Here is a 22,086-nt window from a genome sequence, read left to right as displayed (position 1 = left end):
ATTGTGTTTATAATGCCATATATTGTGTAATTTTGCTTTTGGCCATGCCTTCTGCTGTATCAATCTCACAAAGAATAGACGTTAGTGCATTCACACTGTTTATTATGTAATACCAAATTGTCTAATTTTGCTTTGGACCATGCCTTCCTCTGTGTCAATCTTGGAAAGAAGAGATGTCACCACACCGGAAAACCCGTTTGTTTTTCGGATTTCGAGGGGTTAAGAACCGAGGGTGCAATACCTGGAAAACGTTTTGTCCGTTCAGGCGTCATTCATAAGACCACGGAATAATCCCTTTGAATGTTTCTGTTGACCTCGGAACGACCCGTTCATAAATTGAGGGCAAAAACGCTAGGCAACTTCTAGTTGGCCGTTCATTATTCGAATATCGAAGTTCATAAAACGAGGGGGAAATGAATGGAAAAAGTTTGGTTCCCCGTGCTCGTGTTCATAAAACTAGGGAATTCATAAATCGAAGGTTCATAAATCGAGGGTTGACTGTATACCGCCACGACTTCTTGTCTTGAACACAGCACCAACAGAAAACAGATCCTACATTTTAGCACAAGCTGCTGGGTATAGCCCCATATTATGCTTCATGAAGGCTTCAGGCGGGTCGGCGACGGGTACCTTTCAGATTATTTATCACATGCGGTGTGTAGCACTTTTGTTTTTGCCACATTCCAATGTAAAACGTTCAGTAGCCCTCTCGATCGCCAGATGACTCGTGACATCCCAGTATAGAAGCTAGAGCTTTGCGTTTTAAAAATATGTCAGTTGTAGATCGTGTGAAATTGCCACATGGATAACGGTCTGTCTTGAATCTGGGATGCGCGATAGAGCCTTTTGATAAGATCATTGTCTAATATTACCTTCTCGGTTGGTAGGCATGCTATTCAACCACACGCCGACGACGAACATCAATAAACAGTATCGGATAGTCCAGGCCTTGACGGTTGCACACGCGTTCCAGCCACCGATAAGTACCCTCCTTCGAGTCTTTCGTGAAAGAGTAAAAGTCGCGGACATTGCGAAAAAGATGCCACATTTGAAATGAGGTTGTATCCAAAATCCTAAAAGTAGTTCCGAAAGTACAGAGGTCATTCAAGGTTGAACAATACTTTTATTTCTTTAAACACAATGGAAAATTCTGGAAGCACCAAACTACGTCAGTTTTCCAAAATATTCACAGTGCGCGCCTAGATACTGCTGCCATCGCCGTGGCAACTCTTTGGTGCCTTTGGCGTAGAAACAAGTGGGCTGCAAGTTGGTGACCAGATGAATGTTTCAGTGGCACTAACTCCCTTTAGTGAAGCAGAGTTCAGTAAAAATTAAAGTTAAGGGACCGTTGATCTCGGTTCAAACGTTGATCGGCGTTGGTGAAACCGGGTCTGTCTAATCGATAATAATAGATGCCCATCTTTATGTCACCATTTTATGCGACTTATTTTTGTCTCCGGGGTGAAATGATGCATCCAGGCTCCATCACGTGTGGTGGTTGATTGAAAAAATCCGTCCCCTTCGGACTGAAACCGGTTTAGTAGCTGATCAGACACTGTCATGCGCGCTCCTTTCTGGGCAGTCATGGGTAAGTTACTGCAAAAAAAGTAACTAAGTTATAGTTAGCCTGCAAAAATAGTAACTGACTTACAGTTGCAACGTTCTGAAATTCACTGATGTTGTATCACGAATGGCCACAAAATTCTTAAAAACCGCACCGTGCGCCTTTGACACGGACCAATGCCCTCGTATCGCTGGTGCCAAACTCATAGTGATAACAAAATGTTTTAAACTTCACAGGTGCTGCATCACAGGCTTCTTGCGAGAGAGAAACACGTACGCGATCGCGTCCCCAAGAACACTCGCGATCCTCAGGACGTCCTCAAAGTGTCATCCCGTCCCCGTCCGTGATGGGATGTCTGGAGGAGATCCAGATAGTGTCATCATGGAATCTTCCAGTGAGAGTCATTTGCGTACGTCCTGCGGCCATCAGCCGGAGGACATATATAGGAGAATTAAATTAGTTTAATACTGCGTTGTGCATTTCAATGCCTGCACCCATTAATTAGTGTTCCGGTTTGTTTGTCATAACCAAATTCAACCGAACCAGCAGTGATAATGTATAAACTACCAAAATACTACAAAGAGAAAATACAAAAAAATACAAGGGTGCAAATACAAATTGAATGATTTCAACGGATACTCCATGCTCTGGGTTCAATGTGCGATTGCTTGCTAGATCTTTCATTGTGATCTTGTTGCCATGAACATCCGAGCAAGGTCCCTGACGGGATGCTACACGGAGCATTTCCGTGGAAGATACAGAAAAGTGATAGCATAGTACAGCCTCTTGATGTTACCTTGGTTGTAACCTACTACTCCAAGGAATACGTTACTGCAGCGTTGCTCATAACCGAATTAAACTTAGTACCTCACCCTTCGTTTTGACTGAGATGCTAGGAGGACTCTCGCGCATGCGGGAGTTCACAAGACAAGCAATAGTCAAACTCCTTTACAACGAAACTCAGGGGACAGCAAAAAAAATTCACAGTAAAGGTATTTTCGTTAAAAAAGGATGTCCATTATTGGACCTATAGGCTCCAGCGAAATGAAAGAGATTCACTATAGCTACATGCAGAACACATGCAGAAGAACATGATCCTATAGTGCTCCTGAAACTGCCATTTCTGTCCCCAGATGTTGTCCCTAGGATCATCTCTGAAGTCTCATTCTAACACTTTTCTAACAAATTGAGGATCCTGTGAGGATATTCCCAGGATGTCATTTCTGTCCCACAGTGACATCCTCAGGATGAGTGAGGGATGTCAGTGTGTTCTTGGGGGTAGCACTGCAGAAGTTCACTTTCTATGGACCTACTGAGTGTCTCAAACCAGAAGCGGTAAGAAACACAGACGTTATGTTGATGGTGAGTTAATACTCCCAGCAGCTCCTCACTTCAGCGTTGCTTGTGTCTGTAACTAAAGGAAACCTAGACACCTCACCCTCCATTTCGATTCAGAGGCGAGCAGGACTCTCGAATTTGCTGAGTTAAGATAAGCAATGTATAGTAGCTGTTCTCGCTTACGAAGGTATGGCACCTGTAATTATGCCACCCACGGAATAAATTTTTCCCACACATGATATGGCCTTTCGGAAGTTTCTTGGACTTCGCGGCCCAGGAGCTTTTGTATTTCTCTCGTTTTGCTTTCGGAACGCCGCGCCCATTTTCCGTCGTGTGAAATACGAGAAACAAACAAAGAGGAGCAACAGATAACGATACGTGTGGTGACGGTGGCAAAGGTTAGAAAAAGGAAGATCTTCGTTAAAGTAGTATATGCGATTGATATCCACAGGACAGAACTTTCTGACTGGGAGCAGGGAAGGGCGCACTGCATTAACGTCCTGGAATGTCCTGAAAACCACCCTGGAAACGTCATGAAGCACGCCGCCAGGACCACCAAAATCAAGTCCCCGGCTGTTGCAATGGCAGTACGGGTGATGTCCAGTAGTACGTCATTCGGACAATCCGGGATATCTTATGGACATGCGATTGTCCGGTTGGAGACGTCCTCTAGAAGTCCCTACGATGTGCCTTGGTTGTATGGAAGAACTGGAATTTCCTGAAATCGTCTAAGGACAATTTTCGCTGGTTTTTTTTTTTGTGAGTGATTGCCATTGTAGTACGGAATCTATTTTGTAAATGAGAATTCTGGTTCTGACAAAGAAAATAAAGAAAGCAAGAAATCCTTTAGAATTACTTGTAGCACATTGAAAACAGTATGTGCCTGCATGTCCTCAAAACTACCAGCACTAAGCACGTTTCTGTGGCATCAAGTTTATGTAACACTTCAAAGGACTATCTTTGTACTATTATGGGCACGGAAGGGCTTTGCGGGCTGGGCTGAATACTCAGTAGCAGATACATAGATTCGTCACCCATTGGCTCACGCAGTGCTCTGTTAGCTATATGTGAGCTGAACCTTCTTCCACGTTCCAGTGCGCGGTCCATGCACTTTGGTGGCAGCGCTTGCTGTTTTTGCCTCAATTCCAAGTCCGGGGCCCTGCTAGCTTGTTTCACAAAGCTAGAAAAATTTGGAGACAGTTAGGCTATCTTCGCAACATCTTATACTGCTTTGGTCACCTACAGCTCGGCGAGAAGAGTCGTCCTTGTCACCCATTGACGTCCACGCAAAAAGGTCCCAAAGTTTCTATGTTAGCTCCGAAAAAAATCACTGATTTTCGATTAAGCCTGCGGTACTCAAGTTCAAGGTGGTAATCATGATCCTCTACAACCGGCGAGCAAACAAAGTTGTGCTCGTCCCTTAAAGAACTTGTGATACGTTGATACATGTGGGTCATTACTTTACTCACGCTAAAGCTCTGAGGAAAAAAAATGATTATTTTTCTGCGTGCTGTACTGAGTGAGATACAAATGCCTGAACACACTCCGTTTGATTTTCTGACACCACGGGGTGAGCGCTTCAGTTTTGGATCTCGTAAGCGTGACCTCTTCACTGGCAGTGATGCCTGTTGTGATGTTGGTAATGTTTGACGCTATGTCTATTACCACCTTTGCTGTAAAACTTGGAATGCACGTTCATATACATGCAGTAACTTGGGTAATAATGGGCCCTACTTCAGTGGAAAATAGAGGAGATTCTCCCGTATCTTCCACATTAATTAGAGCTCAATAGGGCAACTTTTATTTAGGCTCGAAAATTGAAATTGAATTCAATTGAATGAAATTCAATGCCAACATTATACCAGATACAGGGAGCTTATAATAGCTCCATTTTCACAAGCCAAACATTACTGAATAATAGAGATCAGTTGGATGTGATGAGTAAATAGACTCTTTATTACAGATCACCGTAGTCAAGTGGACCTTGAATCAAGTGAAACAACAGCACATTTGTGCAAATAAATAATAGGTGTTCAGCATATAATTGACAAGTAAGGTGGCCACATGGGTGGTGCAATAAATCCGAAAGAAAAAAATAGTGTTACATTTGATGTACTCAATCTCATATTGTTTCAGTTCAAGTGATGCTGAACACTTCTGTCAACTTTTCCAGTGCAAAGACATTGATCATGCACAAAAACTAACAAAACACCATGAATCTACATAATTATACAAATCAAATACTAGAAATTAAATACTGAAGATCGGTAATACAAATCGAATATAAATGACATATTCGACAAATTTAACATTTGAAATTAAACACAAATAGACTAAGTCACGAAACAGCAGCCTTTTAACCCACGTGGCACTGATCTAAGCATAGTAGTCTTCTAGGGGAAGTGTCTGGTGTTCCGAAATTGAGTCTGAAAATAATGCCAAAAAGTCATTGTGTTGGAGAGTTACAGAGAGTTGCAGTACAGCAAATGTCAATCTATATTTGTTTGCCAGATAACTGCTTCCCACCTCATATTTCACTCTACTGGGTCACGATAATCTACCATTACTCCATGATGTTTACTTGGGACCTTGTGTTTTAGAGTAAAACTTGGTAAGACCCATTTTTATCACCCCGATTCGCATCATCGTCACATTCAGGTAAAACCGGAAGAACCCCCCCCGAGGCAAAGTGCCAATTGAGCCACTGATATTAGCACTGGAGAACACTAAGCACTACACATTCAGCGTGGCCATTCCACATCTCGTGTTCATTTTTAATTTTTATTTTTACTTTCTGCCAGGCTTTATGGCTCACGAAACAAAACCCAATTTACAAAAACATAAAACTCAAAAACACAGGGCCCTATGGTTACTCCCTGAAGGCTGGAGCTCTCCACAGGATCAATGCTCCAATGAACTGGTGCGATAGAACAAGGAAGTGAGTCCCGGCCTCAAAAAGTAGGTCAGGAAATTCACTCGCGATGCCCATCATGGACATCACTCACCATCACATCATGGAGAATGATGTGATGTTGAGTGGCGGGCTGCGATGCGATGTTCAAGTTGAAGTCGAGTGATGGGGTTTCGAGTTGATGTCAAATGATAGGATTGGATCTTGAAGTGGAATGATGGCTAATGATGTTGATGCAACGCACTGTGAGTAAAGCCCACCATGATGTGACGTTGAATGAATTTCAAAAATGCCAACGTATGGTTGCAGCAACGGTGGTCGTATCTGGCATGACAGCTTCCGAGCTTGGACAAAGGGAGAGGGTAATACTTCCTTACAGAACGTCTGCTTCCCGCATTTTTTTTCTCTCAACTTTTTTCTATGCTCTGTCCTTACGATCTCTACAATATTAAGCCAGCACAGAAACTTCCTGGGAAGTGCTCGGAGCGAGGAAGGCTAACACGACGGCCATCATCTGCTCCGCCGTCAAGTCTCTTTTGGTTCATGTAGGTTATTAAATGGGTTTTTCAAAAAAAGAGAAAAAAAAAAGAAACATTGCTTAATATAGTATATAAAGATCTAGACTTAATGCATTGCAAGTCATGATGATGAATAAAAGTCTATCAGATATAAATATAAACAAATTAGTCAGATGATAAATAGCATTTAATATTTATTAGGGGTTTATAAAGTAAAATATTAGTTTTACTCATACAGCCGTCTCTTTCAGCAAGGCTCCCACTAAAAGACAATGGGGGGTTTAGCCTCTGCTGGAAGAGTTCTGTTGTAAACAGCAATCGCAGAACGTAAGAGATGGTTGTATCCAGTCATGAGACTGCATCATTGGAACAACAATGTTCGGAATGCATCAGCTGTTGTTGCATGCCACGGCCAATAACTTGGACTGGACAACCTCTGCATGCCCAGACAATGTACCATCTGCGTGCATGAACATACCTAAGATCCATTTTTCACTGACATGTGTGACAGCGCCAAACTTCTTTGCTGGGGGTACAGGACCAACAGCGATCTGGCACCTCAGGTACGACTGGGCCACCTGGAGCGTTGATATGCGCACACAGGGTGTGCCACAGTGAGACATTTTGCTGAAGTTGGACATGACACTTGGCCACGACTCTGTCGCAACCTCATCCCACAGTCAACGACATTCCGAAGAAAAATAAGAACAATAAAAATGACAATGCATAGCTGATAAATTAACGACCCATAATTCTAGGGAGGTCATTTTGTCATAAACCAACCACTACCGTAGAAGCAAACTTTGTCTGCCCAGTCCATGGCAAACAGTCGCAGAAAATGCTGAATTATTGCTGAATGAACAAAGTTATTACAGTTAACATAACAAGTATTACGCAGGTGTCAACTGGTATCAACAGATCTGCAGCTGTTCACGGGCACCATCAAAATGAAAACTGAATCAAGAGTACAGAAGAATTTTACAGAGAAGGTACGTCGGTGAGGAAGAAATTTCGTTCGAGCGTCGTGTGTAAAGACCTCACCTTTCCACCTGCACTCTCCACCAGTAACCTGAGCTTGTTGCACGGTGGACTGCTGGACAGGCTCACGTAGATGAAACCCAGGTCAGAAAACAAACATTGCTGCAGGGATGTACTTCTTTGCAGGCGACTCAACTGCAGTAGAATGTACATTTGAGGAGTCAAAAATTTTTTCTGCAATTTGCACGCAAACAGCGCAAAACGGGAAATTACTTTGACTGCTGGAAAATATTCAGCGACTTCGTAAGGTTCTTCCGGTAGCCATTTTCCAGATTCCAAAGATTCGTATGCCTAGGAAAAAAGATGACGGCAATTAAGGGCGTGGTGATCCCTATGTACATCGATATCTTATTATACATCATGCTGACAGGATACCAGAACTAAAACCATCAGTTATACCGAACATAATTCGAATTGGGAAAGCCATTACCTATCAATAGTGAATCCATGACCTGACAGCAACAAGCACAAAAATTGTACTGGTAATGGCCAAAACAGCAGAAATAACAGTCAATCCTGTTTGACAGAGGCATGTTGGTACTTTCTCAAAATAACATAACCAGGACTCAGGGTTTTCTGATCTATTGAAAAAATCCGAAAAACACATGCCGACAAAATTCCGAGCAATTTGGAGTTACCCGAAAAACTTCACACGAGTGATATCTCTCAACATACGATGCGACAACTCGACATGAGGTTATTTCAAACATTTTCCAGGTCTACTTGGAAAAAGTCCAGCGCATAAAGTTTCCCTTTTACTGTGAATCATGCATTCCACCCTCCTCAAGGTAGACAAGGGGGAGCAGACGACACACAAATTGCCCTCTTGAAAAGGTAGCTATACTCGTTGGAACGCAGACATATGTACATCACGTTGAGAGGATACTGGACAGCAATGTGTGTCTTCATTGTCTGCAAGTTCTACCGTATATCATAAGCATTTTTTTCAAGATAACTTCTCATTGTTCCTGTAAGTATGTCATTTCACAGTCGCCGCCTTTCCTACGAATTTTAGATAATAACTTAGAAAGTATATATTTATGTACTAAAAAACTCTGCGTTCTCTGAAAATATTAAACACAAAGAAGCACGCTTCCGAAAATGCGAAGAAATAGACTCCGAAAAACCCAGAAGCCAAAATAGGAGAGGAGACGCGTATGTGCAGATGAGCTCCTTGGCAGAAGAAGGCACATACATTGTTGCTAATAGTTCGTACCCATTTTGGAGACAAAACCCAGCATCCTTGGGCCATTGCAAACAACATGTTGAGCGTGCGTTTCTTTTCTCCACATATAACGTGTGTTGTAGACTGGGAGACCTCCGCGTCGACCCTGAATCGGCCCAGCGCCTGCACCACACCCTTGAGCACTTCTTCATCACTGTCACAGAAACATCACCGTGAACATGATACGTTACATTAGAACCTGTTTATAGTGCAGTTAGTCTGGGCACTAAAGAACTTCACTAATCAGTGACTTCATCAGTGTTGTGGATTTAAATCCATCAAAGGATTCGTGGATTTGATTTACGGGAAAAATATGGCGAGGATTTGGATTTGGATTGAATCATATTTTTGACAGATGATTTGGATTGAATCCCAATTTTGGCAGATGATTTGGATTTGAATTGAATCACATTTTTGACAGATGATTTGGATTGAATCACATTTTTGACAGATGATTTGGATTTGGATTGAATCACATTTTTGGCAGATGATTTGGATTTGGATTGAATCACAATTTTGGCAGATTTGGATTTGGACTGAATCACAATTTTGACAGATGATTTGGATTGAATCACATTTTTGGCAGATGATTTGGAATGAATCACACTTTTGGCAGATGATTTGGATTTAATCATATTTTTGACAGATGATTTGGATTGAATCACATTTTTGACAGATGATTTGGATTGAATCACAATTTTGGCAGATGATTGGGATTGAATCACAATTTTGGCAGATGATTTGGATTGAATCACAATTTTGGCAGATGATTTGGATTTGGATTGAATCACATTTTTGGCAGATGATTTGGATTTGGATTGAATCACGTTTTTTTCCAATGGAATTGGAGGTGTATTTGGTCAAGCTCCTTGAGGGGAATGGTTGGATTTGGACTGCTGCGATATTTGACGTTGCCGGACAGGCATATTCTTTGTCAGCTGTATCTGAGGCTGTCTCTGTAATTGTGTTTTTACGAGACATTTGGCTGAATTGGATTTCACATATGTTTACACATGACGAAATGCAACTCTTAATGAGGGGATGGTTTAAAAAATGTCTGGATTTGGGATGGCTTGCCTCGCATCCCACCATTTCTGTTCCCAATGTCCCGCCGAAAGTTCCGTTTTGTTCAAAAAGAAATCCCCTGATTTTTTGATTGCATGAAGCAGTCTACGGGTACTGTCTATAGACTGCTTCAAGCTTAAGAGGTGGTCTGTCTGTCAGACAGACTACTATGTAGTATTACTATGTACTATTGAGTTTGTTATAATACAACTGCGGTGTGCAGCACGCAGCCATCACATTTAACGTAACATAATTCCCGACAGGTGGCTTTATCGTATGTGCCGAGTAGGTGTATTTGACAAATATGTTACTCCGATATCCACGTGAAAATAAAATGTCGGTTTCAACCTTCGCATCGCTATGTTGGCTGTTCATACTCTCCGCTGCAGGTGACGTTTATAGGAGTTTGTACCATGCCACGGGTCTTATTCAGCGAATACATGCAGTAATTGTACCTTGTGACATGGTCAGCTACATGCTACAGTTATTTTGGGAACTTTAGCCCCCGGACTTAATCCCAGATTTAAAACCGGATTTGATTTAGCACACCAAAAACAAATCCGGATATAAAATGATTTGATTTGATGCCTCATGTTTAAATCCTCACTTGATTTGGATTTGATTTGCGGTGTTCCGAAAAACATGGATTTGATTTAAATCCGATTTGACTCGTTAAATCCGCAACATTGGTGTTCATTGTACTAGTTGTTCTGTTCATGGTTATGGTTTCAAAACATGGGACTACAGTTTGAACTAGAGCTGTGCGAATCGAATATCTGGTGCTATTCCCATGCTATTCGCAGCCTATTTTCAGTATTCGAAATTTTCGAATATTTTTCGAATAGTACCGAAGCGAGGTATCGCTATCGCCATTCTGCAACTGGGCTTCGCCACATTGCGTCCAAGAGTTAGGTGAAGCCCACTTCACGTTACCGGCATTGTTTTTTTTTGGCTCCGTTCTGCAAGTCGGCTTCACATCATTACACTCGAGTGTTAGGTGAAACCCGCTTTACACTGCTTACAGTATTCTATCACTAAAGTCTACAACTTCTGTGACCTCATGGTCACCAGTGTACTCTAGACACTGCATGTTCCAGTAAATGTACTCCCATTCAGAGTTATGTTCAGTAACAGATAAAAATATGTGCAGTTTCTAAAAAAAAAGTACAGGAAATTCACAATGTAAACATAGAAATAAGAAGATGCACACAAAGCAGGCTGCATGGATCATGTTGCCTAACTCTCAATGCAGTTCATGGCACTAATGCAGTCACAACACACCCTTCACGATACTATGTTATGCTGGGTGAAAAGGCTCACAAGTTTGGAGCAGAACATCATCGAATGAGCACAACACCACAAAATATTTCACCATGAGGTATTCGAAAGTATATTCGAATTGAGCCTTTTCCGATTATTCGGATTATATTTCTTGTGTCCTCTTCTGTGATGCTCGGTTACCTGTTTGACATGTTGTGCTAACCAAGCAGCTCGGCACAATGGGACTGCAGGTTTGCATTCATCCTACACCCATAGCTTCTCTATAGAGATGGTGTTCATCAAATTGGCTGAATTAATTTCTTAGTTTGAACCAGTTTAATTACATTAATTCAATTCATTCTCTATAGAGGTTTCACTGTAGGGCTAACTCAACTTTAGATTATTCTAGATTTCAAGCACAGCAGGACCTTGTCATCACTGCTTCCGCTACATCAATAATGACCCGCGTTTCATAAGCTTGTCTCTTGATGTTAATGGAGGTTAAATTATTATACAATAATAGTAGTTGCAATCAATGTTACTTTACTGACACTGCAGCAGGCACACAGTGTGTATGAGGCTCCTACTGCAACACTGAGGTGCAGGAATCGACTTAATTTTGTTGCTAACCAGCAAAAAGTGCAAAGCTGGATCAATTATGGCAACTGGCAACTATGGATGCATGTGACAGATATTTCAGCCACGCTATTAAAAAGAAACGGAAGCCTCGAGAGTTGCGCGACCTTTCTCTAAACACCGACCTACATTATCAGTTTACACGGCTAAATCGACAGGAATAATCTGCGGCACAGTGTTGGCACAAATGCGCGAATGGGAAAAAAATCGCACCTGGTCTGCACACTTGTGAGCACCAGGGATGGCGCATCCTGCTTACTGTCCTCCGCAGACGAGTTCAACCAACTCAGCGGTTTTAAGTCGCGCCTTTTGTGCACACCCACCTGGAAAATATACACGGCAATGTTCACGTGTCAGACGCACGTGACTAAAAAAAAAGAAAAAGAAAAGAAAAAATATCCACCTGGAAATCTTCTAGGCTAGACTGTTTTTTGCTGCCATTGAAATCTACGTTCTGAGGGGCCGTCACGTCGTTCCCGGCAGAAAGTTTCTTCTTCTGCTGCAGTGCTTCGCCAGAATTTGTCCGCTGCGACCAGCGTACACAAATTTGTAGATGTAAGGCAAGGTTGTGGGAATGAAGAGGGTTGGGTCAAGATCCACTTGGCAAAAGTAACAACAAAAATATAAAACACTGAAGCCTTCCTTTAATGGATACAAGCTTGCATGTACTAGAGGAATTCCATCAAGGTGAAAAACCGCGCTAGAGGAATTCATTGTAAAGGAAAGCTTCAGTGTTTCTATGTTTTCGTTGTTACTTTTGTGGGAACGAAGAAGGGAGATAAGGCATACATAGCTTGCTCATGAAATAAGTTACGATCATGCCTACGAGACGCGTTAGTTCCAACTGTCACCTGAAAAACTTTGTCACTTGGATACTGTTCTTTTGTCATTTTTGATGGCTTAGCTCTTGTTGTGGCATGGATAGCGCAAATATGACACAATGCAGCACTCAACTAATGCTGAAGGATGCGGCATTCGCATGACAGAGTGATGTCATATGTTGAACACTTTGCTTTTCCAGCATTGCTGGAAGGGGGCCAGGGCCAAGGCCAAGGGGGCCATTGCCTGGGGGGCCAAGGCCACGCAAGAACTGTCATTGGAAGGCTTGGACTCTGCTCCCAATCTGCCGATACACAAAAAAACGAGATTCAAAGAATGGGCGCCACCATTAGTGCTGCCACCCCGTGGTAGTCACAGGAACTGTGCACGTGTGGACGTGTAGACTGCAGTTTGCAGAGTTCCTTCATTTTCCAGGGTGTGTTTTCGTTCCCTTTCGTGTCCGTTCGCGTTCATGTCGTGACAGTTCATTTTCTCCCGCTTGGGAACTGGTGTAGAACAGATATGGTATAGGCCAGCACTCCTCACGTGACGAACTGGGCATATCGCACGCGGAAGGAAGCAATCTTCTTTTTCCTTGATCTTTGGAACGTCGATACGCTACTCAGATGTTTAACGGATGACTAGTTATATGAAGTATACGTTATCGTCACTCATACTCATTAACAGCGGCTACCAGTATCCATCCCAATGGGAAGAGCAATTTTGGCAGTCCACCCCTGTTGTGGCGCCGCTGGGAACGAGGCTAAGGAGCGTACGGAGAGGAGGAAAATATTTCGGAAGGGGTTCTGGTGGGAACATTACATGGGTGAGGGGGATTTCACCCTTGTTTCCCTCTCCGAAAGGTACGTTTTCGGTGGGGGTTTGAACCCCCCCACCCCCCCTCTGGCTATACCACTGAACGTGAAATTCAAATACATATGAAGTGACTGAAAGGTGGAGTTGATCTAGGGAGGGGATGTGATAACACACTAAAAGATTAGCTTATAACATCTGAAAACAGATTAGATTATCCAGGAACATGGCATTATACTCCTGAGCCTGGATATACACAGATTAGATGTATACATATAGGCAAACAGAAGGCCCACCTTCGAAGATACGAAAATCTCAGGGAGGAAGAGAGTAAAACTGTAACCCTGCCCCTTGACATGTTCCTACACAAATACACCCCCGCAGTACTGAGGGACATCTAAGTACCTTGCGTTTCCTCTTCCGACAACTTGCACTCTGCGGCGATGTGTCATCCGTCACAGGCTCTTCAACTTTATCGGGGCTCTCGTCAATGCCCATGCGGAGCATGTAATAATTTACCCTCGGCATGTCTGAAGCAAAGATGAAAGGATTGAAATTTTAGCCTCCGCAGACCTAAAGGGTGAACCACGTGAAGTGACAAATAGCGCGATTTTCGTGTCGTGCGACATATCTCTTGTTGCACAAAGGCCCAGCGATGCCAATCAGGACATGCCGACAGTGGCGCCACCACAACGTGGTTCTTTTGAAAGGGTGGAGTGATCACAGTCAGTCGGTGCAATCATGGTGTCGTGCAAAGCGATATCGGCAGACATTGATGCATTGCTAAGGAAGTGCACACACATGCACAACTGCGGGATGTTTCTACAGGTTTTCCCGGTGATTTTAATCCAAGCGCCATCAAAATTAATCCACATGCCATGCAAACTTCATGGGGCATGGATTAATTTAGCTGGCACTTGGATTAAAATCGCCGGGAATCTGTAGTACAGATTACAAAAATAGGGAACGGAAAATGAAATTTATAAAACAATTATAAAGGAAATGAAAAGTGGCGATGAATACGATGACAGAAAACACAGGACGCATGAAACAGAAAAGAAACCGAAGCGGGGTGCAAAGTCACGGTGCCCATTACGCCACCTACAGGAATGCTTCTAGCTTCTTTTGTCAGTATTGAATACACCCTTACTTCCGGTCGCTACAAGGAGTGGTTTTGTAGATGCGTGTCAACGTCGTCCTAACAGGTGTACGGGTCGCATGTCTGGGTACTGTGTGCGTGACATCGCACTGTTGCTGCATCTTGTATTTTGGGATGTGACAAGCCAGTGCCATGCCGCCACGCGCGACGGCCGCTCTCAACAATCGCTCCATGTGGTTTAGCCTTAAAGGTCAATTCAGAAAAATTCCGAGAGTCCTCAAGGAGTAGAACAAGTGCATCTAAATATTATTTTATATTTCATATTTTTGCCGTCACTTTGCAATTACCGTATTTTTTCGAATCTAAGACGACCTTGTTTTTAGTTTTTTTTCGAAAATCCTGCATTCCAAAGTCGGGGATTGTCTCAGATTCGAATATCCGCGCCACAACGAGGTCGGGGGAGAGGAGGTAGCGGGCGACTCGATTGGGCCAATTGCGCGGTGCGACCGATACCACGTCTTGTGGTTGTCAGCATGAATCGGCACAAAACGAACAAAGTAATGCAAGTGGGGACTGACTGTCATGGTGTCGTGTCCCTGCTGCGTTCGAACACAAAGTTGCTTCTTTCGCCACTGAATGCGGCAACAATTTTGCGTCGGTAAGGACGGTTTCAAGTATTGGAAGTAAATGTTAGAAGATGGTTGAAGCAACAGCAAGAGATCGAGAAATGTGCCAGCGCAGTGGATTTTGGATGCTTGGTGCGATGTGCCTGATGACGTTGTCGTGCACGCTCTTAAAGGGGCACTAAAATGCAAAAACAACTCGTTCTCAAATGAAAGTAAGTGTTTCAATTAGCATAATGCGAGCAAAATTAGTTCACACAGCGCTACTGTTTAGAAGAAAAACGTAATAAAAGAGAGCTGTCTTTGGCGGCAACCAAAGAGATCCTCAGGAAGCAAAGACTGGCAGCATCCAATAAGACAGCGGGAGAAGCACGCGCATGCTTATCGTGTGCCCGTGGATTTGGAACGGGCAAGGTCGTAGTGTTCCGTACATGCGCGGCATGATGCGCATTGCGGACGCATTGTAACACAGATTTACTGAATTGTAGCCCACAACAGCTATCAAAAATGTTCCACTGACAACAATTATCTTCACGTCCTTCGGACAGCAACACCAGTCTATGTTTTTCGGGACTGCTCCATGCCGTGGCACGTGCATGTTCGACTCAAAACACCGATGCACAAGCTGAAGCGTCGTTCATTGCTTGGCGCCAAAGCAAGAAACAGTTTGGTATAATTCTTACTGTAGCTTCATAACGGAATCAAAGCTTTCAATTATGACAACAAGTGTGAAATGAACATCGTGTGTAACAAAATTTGAAGTGAACTTTTAGTGCCCATTTAAAAAGTATGGTTTGTCACTTGTCTAACGCCTTGAACGGAATGGAACACGATGAGCTGCGGGCAGATAGCGACAAAGAAAGCGGTGATGAATAAATGGCATTGTGCATTGTTTCCTGTTATACTGCTTCACAATCTGTTTACTTTTTTCCCCAAATCATCTACCCTGAACTTAAGGGTCCTCTTAGATTCAAGGTCGTTTGAGATTCGAGAAAATACGGTAATCTTCTGCAAGCGTATAACAGTTAGGTAAATTTTTAATGCGAGCATAGTACGAAAATCTGCTACTACATATTTGTCTACCTTAACTTACTACAAGCTAGCTTGATGTACTTCACAAATTGTACACACTTAAACATTTGCATGCATTTTAAGGTTGCGTGTACGTGCTAACAGAATATGTCTAGTACATCTAACTGAAATAATTAGTAGTGGCCACAATACAGTAATAAAATGCATAGCTACGTAATAATAGCACTAAGCGCAATGAGTACTAATGTAACAGTAGCAATATTCATAATGGCAACAGTCATAGTAGTAATAAGAGCACGCAATAATGCAGGTGCTGACAATCAATGCGAAAGCAAGAATTGTAGTGATACAGTAATGAAAAGCAAAATCAACATAAGTAAAGGCACAGAACAGAAGATTTCATGTATGCCAGGTCAGTCATGTTAACTTAGATCGTACCTCCTTCATTTGTTGCCACATCATTACGAGTGGCTGTCTCTGCCGCGAGCCTCTTCCTCAACGGGATTAACTCCTCATCGTCAAAAAACGATGAAACATGTTCCGCTGGCGGAGGCGTATGTGCCATGATGAGGGATGGTGGCTGGCCATCCGTTGTTGGCTGAGAGAACAACTGGCGCCTCCTGGTAGGATTCTGTGTCGGTTTTGGCACACAAGGTTCTGCAGTCATTGGTTCACTGAGGATGGGCGAAGGTTCAATGGGATGTTCCTCTGTCGTCTGCTCCGCGATGGTGCTACAGTTGCCTGCGTCGTTCTTGAGTGCTTCAGCTACAGGTAAAGAGTGTCACGTCTGTGTCATTTGCGACCAACACCTGTGTTAGGGAGGTCCTACGTGTAGGTCAAGCGGTCACAGAAATTCAAATTAATTGAGTCAATGAAAAAATGGCTAAGAAGCAAGCGAGCTGGTGAAGATGATGCATAATGTAAAAACCCCCCCGAGACTAGGGAACACGAAGGGATGTGTCTGTGTGTGAAGGGGTGTGTCTGTCCCTTCGTGTTCCCTAGTCTCGGGGTTTTTTACATTATGCTTCAAATTAAGTGCCTTAGCAAGTGTTAGGAAGCACCTCCAAATGCTTCTGCTCTTTTGTTGGAGGTTGCTAGGGTATGCTCCAACTACAATGTAAAAGCTTTCCCATAAAATATGGCATAACAACAGTGTTAGTGTAGCTTAATGAGGCCGAATGTTGAAAATGGGATACATTGAAACCTCCGAATGTGGACTCCTCTCCTAGATGGACACGCGCCTACTGTGGACAGCTGGGTCTGCCCCGGCAAGCTTTAATACTCTTACTCCAATACCTCTCGTGTACAACACCTCCTTCAGCGAGCTAGCGGATTAGCTTCAGCAGACCAGTGGGTGTCTGTACTAAAGGATTTCACTGTATAACGCACAGTTAAAAAAAACGAAAAATCTCAAATTAAAACAACAATGGACCCCGTTGAACATATTCAACCGCAATACTCAAAACCCCAATAACCCCTTGAACACCAATACTTGACATATGGCGTACGGATATATCTGCGGTGAATAACTTGAGGTCCCCGCAGTAGTTTCAAATATGGGACTTCCCCAGGAAATAAAAGAGGTTCAAACTAAAAATTTGAATGACTGGTTAAGAACTTTTTAAATTTAAAAATTTTTTAATTAAAAATTCTAAGTATTGCTGGACATTGGCGCTGTGCAAGACCTGTTAATCGTTGACATTTCCGATGTACCACTGAGCTGGTGCAAGCTTAATATATTTTTTGTTATTGATTCCACATACAAGGGTACCATTTTCCGTCCCACCATTCAGATACCGGTCGCAGTGCTCCAAATAGCACAAAAAATGTTTTACACAAATTATTTTACCTGCGCATTCTTGGAATTCAATTGAACCGTCGTGCTTACCTCGTAGCTTGAGCAGTACCGTTCTCAGAGAACGTCTCCCCCTTGGTGTTTTTGGCGATTCGGGCTTAGACACTGGGTTGCCCTGAAACTGGCAGCTGTGTCGTAAATATTATGCACAAGAAGCGCATAAGAAGCGCAAGTGAGCGCTAGAGGCAGCAGCCTTTGAATTGTATAGCAATTCATCAGCTTGGATGCTCTTGAGTAGTCAACAGTGGTACCCAGTGATCTATCCAGAACCCCCCTACACCCCCCAAATGTTCAGTGATGCCCCGCTAACTGTTTCACCTGTGCACCCCCTAAGGGGGTGCCCTTGCAATTTCAGCTTTAGACACACATCGGTAATGATATGTTAAGCTATAATGGCGCAACTATAAGAATGCCCCCCCCCAATTTTTCCAACTCCTGCCCATGCTTGAGATTCTGGATAAACCACTGAGGGTACCTCAGTTTACAAACCTGGCAGACAGCCACACCCCAACAAGCTACCAAAATAGCTACTGGTAACATCGCTTAAATCGTATAGCAATTCATACTTTGAGAACCATAGAGTTATCAACAGAATACTAACTTAAAATTCGAACAGACAGCAACAACAACACAGCCAAAATAGGTACGTGTAACAACCCTCGAGTCGTACGGCAGTCCGCTATGCTAGTGCCATGGACTACTCGAGTGTGTGTTGCCTTGAATCCAGATCAAGATAGCCACAGCCCCACTTACACTAACGGGAAGCAATGGAGTGGACGTAACGGGGGGTGAGGCTTCAGTCACTACGGCTGGGACAGCGAGAGGTGGGGGTGACGACTGGGGTGACGTATTTCCTCGCTTGTTCTTCTTCGAACCCATTTTCTTTGGTGTCAAAATCTTGTTGGCGCGCTTTGTTCCCGTTTTCCCCTCTGTCACGGGTCTACACCACTTTGGTACCTGTAAGGTAATTCTCCACTTTCTACAAGAACCTCTGCTACACGTATACGCACAAACCAGGATCTCTCATACCCTGAACTTTGTGCTGAGTTTGGGACAGTCGAGCGCTGGGGGAATTTTGGCAGGGTAATCTGCTTCCGGTACTTTCTTGTTCTGCAACCTGCAGCTAAAGGACACGCAGAAACACGAGACAATATTTAACATTGTGTAAATTAGCAGTTTTATTTGCTTCCATGAAATAGCACAGTAGGATTTTCTTCCAGCTGTTTATTTTTTATTTTTTTCAGAGCAAATAAGTTTGTTACCAGGCTTACCACTAACAAAGGGTGCGAAACAGTCATTTCGTTCTACTGCACGTTGCAGGATAAAGGGCAGAAGGACAATGAAAGATAGCATCGAATGCAGTCAAATTCCTTTATAGCGAACACGTTTTTAACAAAAATACCACTACAGCAAATTTTTTTGCGGTCCCGCTGGAGCCCTATAGATTCAATAATGGACATCCTTTTAACAAAAATACCTTTACTGCGAATTTTTTTTGCTGTCCCCTGAGTTTCGTTGTAAAGGAGTTTGACTATATATGCATTAAACACTTATGTCACTCAAGAACCAGAAACAAATTTAACGTTCAAGACCGACGAAAAAAAAAAAAAAATCCCGCAACACGCTGCTCCGAAGAGGTCGCAAACAAAGCTCGGGTGTGCATCCTCACTTGATGTGCATCCTCCTCATTTGTGGCCAGAATGCCGTCTGCTAGATGCACCCGACCTCGAGCGGGCCTTCTTCGGTACTGGCTGGCTGTGTACTTACTTATCGACCCATAACGGCGAGACCATGGGAATGTTCCATTCGAGGGCTTTCTTTCGGGTAGATCTGCGGCCCTGACGAAACACCACGTGCGTGACCGTGTGGCTCATGCGTTTCAGAACGGTGGCACCGAGTTTCTCCAGCAGTGCCATCAGTCCCACCGAAATGTCCTCTGTTCCGCACCGCACTTCAACGAACGCCCTCACACCTGGGCAGTGATTTGAATACGTGATTATGGGCATTAGCAGTGTCGTTTGAGGTGATTTGAACGCGTACGACTGGAGTGCTGAACTTTAAGGCAGCTACAGCGTAGTGTATAAAAAAGTCTATGCCCTAGAAATGTAAAAAAAACTGACTGTGATGAAAACAGAGGCGTGTCATTTAAGAGAAAAAAATTAGGCTGTAGGTAACAGCTGTTTACTTGGTGGAGGATTTCATGCGAGAGGTTGTTCGTTCTAACAATTAGCGCTGCAAACTAGCAGATAGCCTTCCGATGTGTTTAAGCTTGGCATTATTAACTGAGCTAGTCGGATGATGCAAGCTGGAAGGGTGGTGTCTATTACCTTTTAGCATATCTGAAGGTGCCGTATTCGCCAGTATTCCTCCACTCTGCACCTGGGGGCACGGCGGGGAAGACTTCATGCTGGGAAGACTTTCGATAATCGACGAGACGCATTCGCTAACGTTTTCGCTGCCTGACGACTGTTCGCTGAACGACATTTCGTCAAAGCCCAGCTTCGGCGAAGGAAAGCAACGCAGGGCAGCCGTTGAATTTGGCGTCGAAGTCATTCGTCCCGGACTTACGACGCCGAAGTTTCCACTACTAATCTGCAATCCAGGTGACGGAGAGAGCATATCGGCTGCGCGAAAGACCTCGCCAGATGATTCAGCAGGAATATTGTTTTCACTCAGAGGCCTCGGCTGTCGTTGTGGGGTTAGTACGTTCTCTTTGTCGAGTTCGTCGTCGTCCGACGATAGTTCGGGACCCACTTCACGTTTGCTGAGTGCAGTAACAGATCTTTGTGGTGTTTCAAAACAACGTGAACCTCCATCATAGCTGGCGACTGTGCGATTCGACCTTCCTGCTTGCCTCAAATTTTTCCTTCGTACCATCTAAAGTACAGAAGGAAAGCAGAATAAAAGTTGGGGAGGAACACCGTAAAGATAGTTCACATGTACGGTCATCTCATTCAGAAAACCTACAGCAACACTGCTAACATTTCGAACATTTTTAGGCTTTTACGAAGCACGGACTCGATATCCAAAACACGAAACGCCGGCTTTCATACGCATTCGCTACATTAGAATTTCTGCAGAAAACAGAAGTTTGAGAGTTCGGAAATTGTTTGAACACAGCGTGTTGAAATGGAAGGTGTTTTTCGTAAACAGACAGCTAAAGAAGTGCATTCCTCGGGACAGAAAGGTTGGGAGCTGGAAACGTTTGCAATAAAGCACTTACGAACGCAAACCTAAGCATATATACCTTTATGTTCCTTGGAACGAGAAGAGTTAGCTGCACCACGTCTGTCTACATCTGTCAAAGTTCGCCACTTGGATACGGATGGGTTCTGTTGGCTTCATGTGAAGCCATAGCTACAGCCACGGCCGTATCCGCTGATGACCACGGCAATGCAGATTTCTGAACCTGTTTGCTGTTTTGTCACAGACCGCGGTGACGTGGTCACAGAATAGATGTTCAAACATCTCAGTTTTTACGGTCCTTTTGCAGGGGGAGATTTGCCAGCTTGCCGGGGAGAGGGGCACAGCGCCCCTCCTTCCCAGCCAACGCTAAGCATGCGTCAGGGCGTCGGAAGGGTTTGTCGCAACGTTGACGAAAATGGGGCGCCCAGATAATAGCCTCGAGCTCAGATGGGGGACCACCCCCCTTACATGAGCAGTGGGACAGGGTGCCTATTTCTTCAGTTCTGTTTTCAAGCAGATTTTTGCATGATTGACATATATGCTCACTCGTATGAAGCATGCGACTCCTCCTCGATACGATACACAGGGTGTTTTTCTAGCCATTACAGAATTTTTCTAAAAAAGCTATATGAGTGCGGCATATATGTTGTTTTTGCAGTTGAGTTGTACAGCCGAAACCGAAACCTCGCGCCTGAGGAGCGCGTCATCCTCGCCGACGGAGGCTAAGGGACACTTCTCACTTGGCGACACCCGACGCGGCGTCGTGAGCGGGCGGCGGAAGTAGAGGCGCATTTCCGCCGCCCCGTCACCGCGCACAATTTTCATGTTCCCACCACAGTGGCATTCCGTCGTCCAAAGCAGACGAAAAATCAGGGGGCGTGGCCTTTCTGTGTCACCTAATTGGTCGCCAGTATATCGTTCTCGGCAGTTCTCGCCGACGTCGTGAAAGAAGTTCGGCATGGCAGTTTTTTGGCTCGATGTCTCTCCTCTCCCGACTCCGGAAATGCGCGTCTATTTCCGCCGCCCGCTCACGACGCCGCGTCGGGCGTCGTTTATATTTTTTCGTCGTATATTTTTTTCTAAAAAAATCACCAAGTGTCGATG

At 43.9% G+C, this 22,086-nt stretch overlaps 1 protein-coding gene across 4 annotated transcripts; it reads right to left on the bottom strand.

Annotated features, from left to right (window-relative positions):
• Window positions 1-4,835: 4,835 nt before the first annotated feature.
• On the bottom strand, window positions 4,836-21,141 carry LOC135398802 (microcephalin-like). Of its 4 annotated transcripts, none has more exons than XM_064630269.1 (15): window positions 21,044-21,141; window positions 20,124-20,673; window positions 19,564-19,768; window positions 18,826-18,919; window positions 18,550-18,753; window positions 17,830-17,917; window positions 16,380-16,706; window positions 13,593-13,717; window positions 11,959-12,081; window positions 11,769-11,878; window positions 8,586-8,748; window positions 7,583-7,660; window positions 7,373-7,504; window positions 6,810-6,909; window positions 4,836-5,328 (listed from the first exon to the last, which is right to left on the bottom strand). In XM_064630269.1, the coding sequence occupies exons 2-15, from the start codon at window positions 20,671-20,673 to the stop codon at window positions 5,279-5,281; spliced, it is 2,349 nt and encodes a 782-aa protein (XP_064486339.1). In that variant the 5' UTR covers window positions 21,044-21,141; the 3' UTR covers window positions 4,836-5,278. The 4 variants fall into 4 exon arrangements, with proteins under 4 accessions (XP_064486339.1, XP_064486340.1, XP_064486341.1 ...); XM_064630270.1 differs by having other exon boundaries at window positions 17,830-17,911; XM_064630271.1 differs by lacking the exon at window positions 6,810-6,909.
• Window positions 21,142-22,086: the final 945 nt, after the last annotated feature.

This window comes from Ornithodoros turicata, chromosome 6, assembly GCF_037126465.1.
Source record: "Ornithodoros turicata isolate Travis chromosome 6, ASM3712646v1, whole genome shotgun sequence".
Taxonomy (NCBI): domain Eukaryota; kingdom Metazoa; phylum Arthropoda; class Arachnida; order Ixodida; family Argasidae; genus Ornithodoros; species Ornithodoros turicata.
This window is presented reverse-complemented; position numbering and strand designations above follow the sequence as displayed.

Coding starts and splice junctions, on each gene's coding strand:
- LOC135398802 (XM_064630269.1), bottom strand. CDS start 20,673: ATGGTACGAAGGAAAAATTTGAGGCAAGCAGGAAGGTCGAATCGCACA. Junction 19,769..20,123: donor ACCTTCAGATATGCTAAAAG/GTAATAGACACC, acceptor ATCACTGCCCAG/GTGTGAGGGCGTTCGTTGAA. Junction 12,082..13,592: donor GTCGGAAGAGGAAACGCAAG/GTACTTAGATGT, acceptor CGCTGGTCGCAG/CGGACAAATTCTGGCGAAGC.